The sequence below is a fragment of the Lolium rigidum genome, chromosome 5 (genome assembly GCF_022539505.1).
Source record: "Lolium rigidum isolate FL_2022 chromosome 5, APGP_CSIRO_Lrig_0.1, whole genome shotgun sequence".
Lineage (NCBI taxonomy): Eukaryota > Viridiplantae > Streptophyta > Magnoliopsida > Poales > Poaceae > Lolium > Lolium rigidum.
This window is the reverse complement of record NC_061512.1, coordinates 144,119,532-144,130,068: the sequence shown is the minus strand read 5'-3', so window position 1 is coordinate 144,130,068 and position 10,537 is coordinate 144,119,532. Positions and strand designations below refer to the sequence as shown.

The window sequence follows — 10,537 nt, the reverse complement described above, 5'->3', positions numbered from 1 at the left end:
TCTCTTTTATCAAAGTTGATTCCGAGGGTAGACATCTCTTTAAAGCAGAAGAGGAACTTCAGATTCCGTATATCTACGTCGACACAAACGGACACGCTGGTTTATCCCTTACCCTATCGCTCTTAAAAACTTTAAGAAGTCGTTTGGTATCCATCATTTAGACCTGAAATCCTGAAATTCATTTTAAAATTTCATAGGTGGGCTGTTTGGTTGCCACAGAATTAGGCCGCCATTTCATTTGGGAAATCCAGCAAAATGATGTCATGGGTAAACACAATTCCGAGCTGAGACCTGTCATTTGTGTTTCTCTATGGAAGCCATTTACAAATTTAATATTGAATTCTGTTGTCAACAAGTGTCATTTGTGGAATTACAATGTAAATGAATATTCATTTCAAAATGCTACAAACAAAATGAAAACCTGGCTTCCAAACAACTTCTAATTGATAAATTTGTAACTGCTTTCCCAAGTGTATGTATAACAAAATCTCCAATTTTCACAAGAACTGAAAAGTGTGATTTAGCGAGTTTCAGAATACAGGTTCCCACGAGGCTGTGACTGTGAATATTCGCGTATCAGTTTCAGTTTGGCTTGTTGTCCGTACACAGATTCCTCCTATCCTATGCATTTCCTCTCTGAGCTGCGGGACCCACATACACTGGCTTCTCATCCATCCAACTCTCGGTTGACGGCCACCCCGCAAAACCTCACAGGCAATGGCGCTCTCCTCCTACTTGCTCGCCGGCAGCCGGGCAGCCTCCCCCTCCTTCCCATCCCTCCGCCGCCGCAGCCACCACTTCCCTCCGTCCCTCCTCACTACCCCTCTCCCGCCCGCCCAGCGGTGGCGGCGCTCGCTCCGCTTCTGCGCCGCCTCCTCGCCCCCGCCGCCAGTGCCACCCGAGGACGAGGAGCTCACCGACTACGACTACGAGGTACCGAACTTGAGCGATTTATTTTATCAGATTATGGAATCATGCTTGTGCGGTTTCAAGTTCCTTCCACGGAATCTGCGAACTGCCCACCTCAAGAGTCAAAACATTCAGTTCACTTATGCTTTCTTTGAATGAATTGGTATGCAATGTAGCAGGATTATTGCCTACCCGCGAAAAAAAACATGTAGGATTGCTTCCTAACTAAAAGCAGTGCAACAAAAATCGAAGAACACGCTTTTAGGCAAACTGCTGATCTGAGTTCTGACTGGTCAGCTTCTATATGCATCTCACACTATCGCATAAAAGCATTTACATGAAATAGGAACTACAGTTGGTCAATATGCACAGAATCACTAATAAAAATGGCTGCAGTCAGTCAATAGCATATTACATAAATTCTACACATCGCTGCTTATTGGGCTAAGGAATGACTCTGTACGGTTTGACTACTGAAAATCCCCCTTTTCCACTTTGGTTCTCATTTTGTACCATCTTCAAGTTTGTGCAACGGTAGATTGATAGTACGTAGGTATGTTATTATGCTGGTTCTGCGGCAACTAACAAGTTTAGAGATACTTTTCCTGATGGAACAGGGTGTATAACCCCCCCCCCCCCCAATGTTCCGCTTGTGGAATGACACATTTTGGTGACTACATAAATAGTTTGGGAATGCTTTGTTTAGTGTTATTGCTCAAACTGATCATCATTCACGAATCCCAAAGCCCTTATGATAATAATGTTGTTACTACAAATTTGGTTTGCATTTTTACGATTGTCAATGGAAGTCTTAGATAACAATTTCATGTGGAAAAGCAAAAGCACATTTATTTAATACCTGAATTTATTTCTGCTATCAAACTTTCATATGCTTTCATCAGACAATGCATCTAACATGCACCATGCGCCTGTTGCATCGAGAGTTATTTTTATATTGAATTTAGTGAGAGAACACTATGTCATAGGACTTCTTTACAACTCAAAGAGTGATTTCCCCTGTGTGCATTGTTTGTTTGCCTTTTCTACTACCCACTGTGTTCTATGCAGTTTCTAATACCGTCGTGTTTCGCCAAAATTTCAGCTATCAGAGACAACTGGAAATTGCGACCCTTTATGCTCCGTTGATGAAGTTAGCTCGCAGTATTTTGAAGCTAACTACAAACCAAAGAATGATCTTATTAAAGCTTTAGCTATTCTTGCAACATCTTTGGCTGGGGCAGCTGCAATAAACCAGTCCTGGGTTGCTGCTAACCAGGTCTGTAGATTCGAAGTATCTTCGTTCATTTTTTACCAGTTTGAACTATGTAGTTTCTAGTTATGTATGTTGTGGTAATGATTCTTGCGAACATGGTTGAAATGTTTTCTTTTGCAGGACATTGCAATGGTGCTAGTATTTGCACTTGGCTATGCAGGTATCATTTTTGAGGAATCACTAGCATTTAATAAAAGCGGAGTTGGATTATTGATGGCTGTTTGCTTATGGGTTATCAGAAGTATTGGGGTAAGCTATAATCTGTGAAGTTATCTTTGAGACTTCAGAAATCTTCTGAGAGTCGATGGTCTCTCTTGAACATCACTTTGAGATTTTTCTCAGTTGAATTGTCTTGATAACAGTTGATATATGCACGCACCCTTAAATAATTTAAGGAGAGAGCAACTTATTCGACGTTCATATTGGCTGGATGTCCTCCTTGTTCTCATCTATGTTTCCATTTCTTAGTTTTTCTATGTAATAACAAAACAAGAACTTCCCTGATAAGTCTGCATGTCTTTCAACTGCAATCAGTGTTAAAGACATTATGACATTCTTCATGTATATGCTAATTACATTTCCATTATTATGGGAGTGGATTATGGTGCTTAGTTGCTAGTTACTCCCTCTGTACCGATTTAGAAGATGTTTTAGCATCTTATAATTCGGTACAGAGGTAGTACGACTTACAAGCAATGTTTAGTTGCTGTTCATATTGATCATTAAGGGACTCAAAAGTAATCAACTTGTTTTAAAAAGTTATTCTGGATTTATGCCTGTGTGTTTGCATCCTCAGATGTTAAGCTAGACTTTGCCATGAAGATGAATAAGATGTCCCTTCTTTGCTAGTGGGTATCTAGTTAGGAAGTACCATAATTCACTAGGATGATTTACATTTTCATTACAATGATATAATCCTTATGTTATGAATATATTTAAGACTGTGTTAGATGATACTCATTAGTTGATCTTTATTGTTCCTTTTCTGTTCTTCATATGATTTAGGCTCCCTCGACCGATGTAGCTGTTCAAGAGTTGAGTCAGAGTACTGTTGAAGTTAGTGAAATAGTGTTTTTCTTGCTTGGTGCAATGACCATTGTGGAGATTGTTGATTCACATCAAGGTTTTAAGCTGGTGACTGACAATATATCTACTAGAAATCCTAAGACTCTTCTCTGGGTGGTGAGTCTTTCTTATTTTTATATTTCGCTCAATGAAGTTTTTATTACATTCTATACTTCTTATACTTATAGTAATTTGCAGTGTGCTACTATGAGAAACCAACACACCGGAATGAGTTGCCAGTGGTAAACCAGGGGGTAGTACCAAAGTGTTCTAGAGCCACACCTTTTGCGGTTATAGCAGACATCTATTTGTCCAGAACAGATAGATGTTTTGAACTTATGATCTATATTGAGTGTCTCCCCACAAAATAAACTTATATTTAGTGACCTATGTCAATAGAGAAAAAGCAACCTTCACAGTACACGTGGTTCCACTTCGATGGTATCTGTCTTTCACCTTGAACTGAATAATTCTCCACCCCTGGTAATTCAATCCAGAGAAAACCTTAAAACTTTCACCAAAGAAATCTTCCACTTGTCTTGTTTTGCTACTGTTGCACAGTTCTCTTTGAGATGCTTGGTTCCCTATTCATCTATATACCTTACCAACTAACGCAGCTCTAATTCCAGTGACTCAGCAGATTTGATGTTCATACTTGTGTTGACGTGTACAAGTAGATTGCCTAGCCCTTTCCATCAGTTCGGACTTTTGGTTCAAGTGGCTAGTGCATGAAGCTTAACAACTTGTTTGTCAAATCTTTATCTGCCATCACACTGTACCTATCTAGTTCAGGCAACTTTAGTTGGGAAACTCTGCCATATTCTGTACTATGTGTCCAGAGGTCGGCTGTCTCATGATGACCATCCAAGGGGAGGTGCATTCGTGGGCGATGATTTGTGGTGATCAATATGTTCCCCGGATGGCCGACAGAATAAAAGGCGTCACTGTGTGGGAGGTCTCGATTAGCCATCGAACAACGCTTCAGAATGGCAAGCCACGCAAAAAAATCAGCTTAGAGTTGCCCATGGCTTCCAAAAAGCGCATGAAAGGGACTGCACCTGGAAAGAGATGTGATAGACAGAACTAGTAGAGTACTTCCCTGACACCTCCCTCCCATCTCCAGATCATAAATCTCCTGCATCAGGGAGGAGATTGATATCTCTGTTTGCATTTTGGGGAAAGTTGTAATATGCAGAAGATTCCTGATGTCTGCAATTCATTCATCCTCAAAAAGGGGTTCAGCCACCATTCGCCTGAGGTGGATGGATGGTGGGATGGCCTTGTAGAGATCTGGAGCAAAGGGGCCGGATAGAGCAACCATTGGTCCAATTTCCGGTCCAAAATTGGATACAAGTCCTTCTGTTGATCTTAACCTTGGGTTCATTTTTTTTTTGGATCTGTCTTTGGTGAATAAAAGAATGCCGTTGCTCGACCACTCACTGATTCGCCGTGTAACCTTACAAGACTAACCTTTTATTTCACAGCCATTAACTATCATGTTATTTTTTGATGGATAAATTGTTTCTTATTTCAGATTGGCTTTGTTACCTTCTTTATGAGTTCTGTACTCGACAACTTGACTTCGACTATTGTCATGGTGTCATTGCTGCGGAAACTAGTACCTCCATCAGAGTACAGAAAGTATGACCTCTATTATCTCAGCTATTACTTTTGTACATAATTTTATAATTCTTTTGCTCTGAAGTCAACATATTTGCTTTCAATGATCTAATTCACGTATTCTCCTTAGTTTGAATTTTTTTTCTTAATCTGTACAATGTAAACAGTAGTAAAAACCTGGTTTAAAATTGTCCTCTTAATCTCTTATCGTATTTCTACCATTCTTTTCATGAAAACACATAGGTTCAATACCATACTTTGGCACACTCAAGTTAGGCAAGTTTAAGTTTTCGTTGTATGATTTTGCTATATCTCCAATTCTCCATAAGCCCAGATTTACTTTCTTAGATCTATTACTGACGTATCATAGGCTAATTTTCGCTCCAACATTCGCTCAAGCTGTGCTGATCAAAATATTTCGTAGAAATGCTTTCTAGTTGTCAAGATGATCTGGGAGGTTGGCTGAATAAAATTTGAGTTCTTGAGAACATTCCTGTATACTTTCTTTAAATAAAACTTCGGGGGTAGGTCTCACAGTATAAGTAAGAACCTAAATTCCGTGTCCATGAGAGCTTTAACACAGGTGGTTAGATTGTGTACTGATAATTGTAACTTGAAACATTTGTTCAATTGTTCACGCGTCTCAAGAATTTGTTTTACACTGATAGTTGCACCTTACTGCACAAGAAAGGGTTCAACAAATAGGAAACGTATTTAGTGCTAACCACCCTTCTGGCGCAGAAGAGCATGCCATGCTACTTATGGTATCAAATCAACATGAACAGCTCTCACGAAATATATATAGGGTGTTTGAAGTAATGTACGGCAATACATAATTTTAAGGTTAACTAAAATAATAATACCATTTAGGTAATAAAAAGGCAGAAGAAAAGGAAATGTGATTAATTTTACAAATTACAAGCGTTCTCTTCTTATCTCTCGATGGTGGTATGTCGGTCTATTACCTTCTCAGTTTGCTTGCGGAAGTGTTGATTTGAGGCCAAAATTTTCTTGAAGAGTTAGGTTGACGCTTTCTCCAAGTTGTATATTAGCACTTGATTTTTAACAAAAAATAGGACCTAGTTAGAGACGGGCGTAACATTGTAAATTAGATCTCCTTATATCTCAACAGGCTTGTCTACAGAACTTTTTATCCTTCAATCCATCAATAAATCGTTTCAAGGAGTGTTTGGCATCTTTACTAAACATTGGCTTATTGGGACAGATTGTTAGGCGCTGTTGTTGTGATAGCGGCTAATGCTGGGGGTGCATGGACACCAATTGGTGATGTGACAACCACTATGTTGTGGATCCATGGTCAGATTACGACTGTAAACACAATACAGGTTAGATTTGCACATTGATCCTTGTATTTTCTCTAAATTGTTCATTATGCTAATATTTCCTAAATGTTAGAGCTGTTCATTATACTAATATTTCCTAAATGTTAGAGCTCTCTAATATTTCCCTATTTCAGGCATCCTATATCATGCATGTCGTTAGTGATGAACCTTATAAAGGTTGATCAACTTTAACTGATAAAAGAAAAGAAGATAAGACAACTCAGCTCATTCTTTTTTCAGCTAAAAAAAGAAGATAATACAACTTTTTATTTATCATATTCCTATATGAGTGCTATTTCTTTTTGCCCAACAGTATTATTAAATTTTAGTCAATACTGCATATTGCTATTAGAGATAATTTGTAGTGCAAAATTTAGGTGAATTGCTTAAATCAGTATAAATTGAATGGAAGATGGTTCCAAATCTGAATTTTCTCAAGTATGGGGATTATCCTATAAAAAAGAAAACATTATACAGAATAAATCTCATGATCTCGATTGCGAGCAACCAATCATTTTATGAATTTTGTGTGTTTATTCTTTTTTTGTGCATGCTGCTTCAGCAAAGTGCTGAACTACTTGGCTTATGATCTGACAGGGCTTGTTTGTCCCCTCCGTAGTTTCACTGGTGGTCCCACTGGCCCTGATGTCGCTCACCAGGTTCTTTAAAAAAGGACTACTTCTGCTACATGATATTAAGCAATATTTGTGAAGCCTTATGGAATAATTTCTTATATGTTTCATGTAGTGAAGCAAATGGATCAGATCAGGCATCTTCCAGTTTGCTATCATCAGAACAGATGGCTCCTCGGGGGCAACTTGTATTTGCTGTTGGACTTGGAGCCCTAGTGTTTGTTCCAGTGTTTAAATCTCTCACGGGATTGCCACCTTTCATGGGGATGCTCTTTGGTCTTGGGATTCTCTGGATTCTGACAGACGCGATACATTACGGAGAATCTGGAAGGCAGAGATTAAAAGTTCCACAGGCACTTTCACGGATTGATACACAAGGAATTCTATTCTTCTTAGGTATTCTGTTGTCGGTCGGCAGGTAACTCCCCCCCTTCCCAACGTGGATGTACGTCAGCTTGATTATGTGAAACTCGCCTTTAGAAAAGCTGTGGAATATTTAAACCATGTAGCTAATATCAGGTTTTATGACTGTTGACCTACAACTGTTAGTCTGCATTTTATCTAATTTCAAATATATATATATTATCTTAAGCTTAAGATTTGATATAGCTAAAGATGATGTGGAAAGGTAGTCTTTCGCTAGAAGGCTGAGTAGCAGAACTAGAAAAACCTGTCATCTCAAAAGAATTAATACGACCTATAAGTGCGAGTATCTCCGGAGATTCAATACTCAAAAGCACCATACGCCCTCTGAGAGGAAGAACCTCCGGTGTCTGAGTCCCTGCGGCAGCCGGTGAGAGGCGGCAACAGCGGCGGTAGGGACGGCAGGAGACGATCTAGGTTTTGTTCAAGAGCTAAGCCCTAAACGTGCTTCAATCCTGTTGTCCAGTGTTATGGATATTCATTATACGGCTATAATTAGCCAATATGTTATATACACGTAAGACAATGTCATATGTGCAGGAAAGCTCTTATGCAGCTCTAACTCTCAGTTCGTTTCTATTGCCAGTTGGATGGTCTTAATTTTCTAATTGTTGGTTTTGTTCTTTCTGTTTCTCTGCACTAGCTTGGAATCTGCAGGGATTTTGAGGCAGTTAGCCAACTATCTTGATGCCAATATTCCAAATGCTGACCTTATTGCAAGTATCATTGGTGTTGCATCAGCAATTATAGACAATGTCCCACTTGTTGCTGCAACCATGGGGATGTATGACCTGACTTCGTTTCCTCAAGATTCAGACTTCTGGCAGCTTGTTGCGTTCTGTGCTGGTACGGGCGGCTCAATGCTTATCATTGGCTCTGCAGCAGGAGTGGCTTTTATGGGAATGGAAAAGGTGGATTTCTTTTGGTATTTTCGCAAGGTAAACTTCTTCTTTATTCAACTCTTCAAAGGAGATGTGAAAGAGCAGAATAACAATTGACAGTACGATCTATTATAGGGGAAAAATCCCTCAGCAAGGTGTATTGAGTGCATTTTTTGATCTTTCACTCTCAAACTTATTCAATACAACCCATATTTCTGATATTGTTTCTTTGAGTAGTTTTCAGTAGAGTTCAGGGCAGAACTTTTATTTCAGACTGCAGCGTAGCTTAGGCCTTAGAGGTTCCTCTTCGGCACTGCATTTTAAGAAAAATATGTTTCCAGTTCTTTTAATATATTATTGCTCGTTAATAGGGATAAAACTGCAGCAAACAAAGTGTGCCCTTTTCACTGTCCTGGATTTAGAAGTATAGGTCAAATAATGTTGAATTACGAGTAGACTCCCTACATTTCTTTGATGACTTATTTTTGGTGAGTTGGTTGGTACATGAAAGCATGGCGATCAGAGAAAGATCATGGCTAGCCACAGGATATGCAGACGGGTTTGTATCCTGCTGTCTTAGTATGAGGATTAGAAAAAAAGAGCAAGAGTTCATATATATCTTCTCATGACATGTAGATTTGGATGATGATTAAGAGTTCTTGTCATTAATAAAGAGCCATATGCATCAATTGATACAGAGGCTGGGGCTGCCCCATTTCGAAAAAATAAGAGTTCTTGTTGTTCTGATCATGTCCAGTCTAGTTACATTTTAGAGGGACTCTTTTGTAATTGTCATCAAGGAAAACGAGGTTTTTCATTAGAGTTCAAAAACTTGGTGACCTTGACTGCCTGACGTTTGCATAACACAGTGCATGCCATATTCCAAGTGATGTGTGTCCATGCTACACTGGTTTATGCATCTGTGAGTTAATTGTTTGTTGACATGGTACCTGTTGTGTCTGCAGGTGAGTGGTTTTGCCCTTGCAGGTTATGTAGCCGGTATCATCACTTACCTAGCTGCTCAAAATATCCCTCTATCTCTTCCCACTTCACTGGCAGAGATTCCATTTATCACGGGTTCATAAAAGGTTGACCATGACGGTCCTTTAAGAAAGAGACATTACTGTAGATTGGAGATGAACACACCCTATTTCAGAATGTTTTGGCAAAGAGGGGATGTTTCCAACTTGGCTCATAAATACACGGGCTGAAATGGTCGAGAAATAAACCGTGCACTGAGCTCCACATTTTGTGTAGCAAAACTGAAAGGCTCGGAGTGTATGATAGAAAAGTTAGGTGTGTGTAGCCTAGAGCAGAATGATCATTTGTAAATTAAGTTCGTAGCTGCCCTTATCAACAAAGGATAAAAACATGGGCTTCAAACTCACGAAGATCGGTTTTGACTTTTGAGATGTCTACTTGTTGTAACGATGAGCTTTCACGGTATGCTTTTGGAAAGAGAGGAGATCTGTCTGATGATACATGTAATCCTGAAATATCATCACTTGGTACTATCATTGTTCTTTGGAAGGAGGTGATCCCAGGCTGAATGCCTTATCATATATACTCTGCGATGTATGTGCTCCTGCCTCCTGGTATATTTTCATGTCAAACGAACATCCATTTGTAGTTCCTTGTTCTTGATCGCGAACATCCCTTTGCAATTCCCTGTTCTTATAATTTATGAATGGGTCGTTTAGGCCATTTTCAAATGCCCGACCTTATAATTTATGAATGGGTGGTTTAGGACATTTTCAAATGCCCAACACAAACGGATCAAACGTGTCTATTTTGGTCCACGCGGATAGGATGCAAAGTGGCTGGCATGTCCAGGCCGATGCATTTGAAGGCCAAATTAAGGCTCGAAATGCGTTACGGTAGACACAAGGCGTGTCCATGTTCTGTGTCCTCAGGCCCACTTAGCGGCTGGTCAGCGGACTGCTTCGCTTCCAAACCTACGCTGCTTCGGCTTAGCGGTCGTGCCAGGTCTAGCGGGCGATGGCTGATCTTCTGTGTTGTCATCAATAGCGTGTATGCCGTCCTTTTTATAGCTAAGCAATCGCACGCACGCGTAAGTGCTCACACATCCATCGCTGTTGCCGTTCCGGCATTGCTTGCTCCACAGATCACTAGTAGTTGAAACCTTCTGGCTTTGCTTGCTTCACAGACCACTACTAGTTGAAACCTTCTGGCCTCCATTGTCATGTACGGGAATGGGTGGACTGGCACGAGGCCACCCAACTCGTCAAGTATGGCATCCTCCTGCCGCCCAAGGCGACAGTGCCGAAGGGCTTCGACAATCAGCCTGAGCAGGGTTCTCATGCCGTCTCTACCCAAAGGCAAGGAATTTGGCTAGGAGATCTTCCGGAGACGGCAGAAGGAGACGCTGTG

General features: G+C 40.2%; 1 protein-coding gene across 1 annotated transcript; it reads left to right on the top strand.

Moving 5' to 3' along the window:
- Nucleotides 1-675: 675 nt before the first annotated feature.
- On the top strand, nt 676-9,627 carry LOC124652896 (sodium/proton antiporter 2-like). Its single transcript, XM_047191942.1, has 10 exons — nt 676-933; nt 2,012-2,185; nt 2,303-2,431; nt 3,188-3,364; nt 4,782-4,888; nt 6,093-6,213; nt 6,808-6,869; nt 6,958-7,260; nt 7,909-8,203; nt 9,112-9,627. The coding sequence occupies exons 1-10, from the start codon at nt 718-720 to the stop codon at nt 9,229-9,231; spliced, it is 1,704 nt and encodes a 567-aa protein (XP_047047898.1). The 5' UTR covers nt 676-717; the 3' UTR covers nt 9,232-9,627.
- The last annotated feature ends 910 nt before the right edge of the window (nt 9,628-10,537 follow it).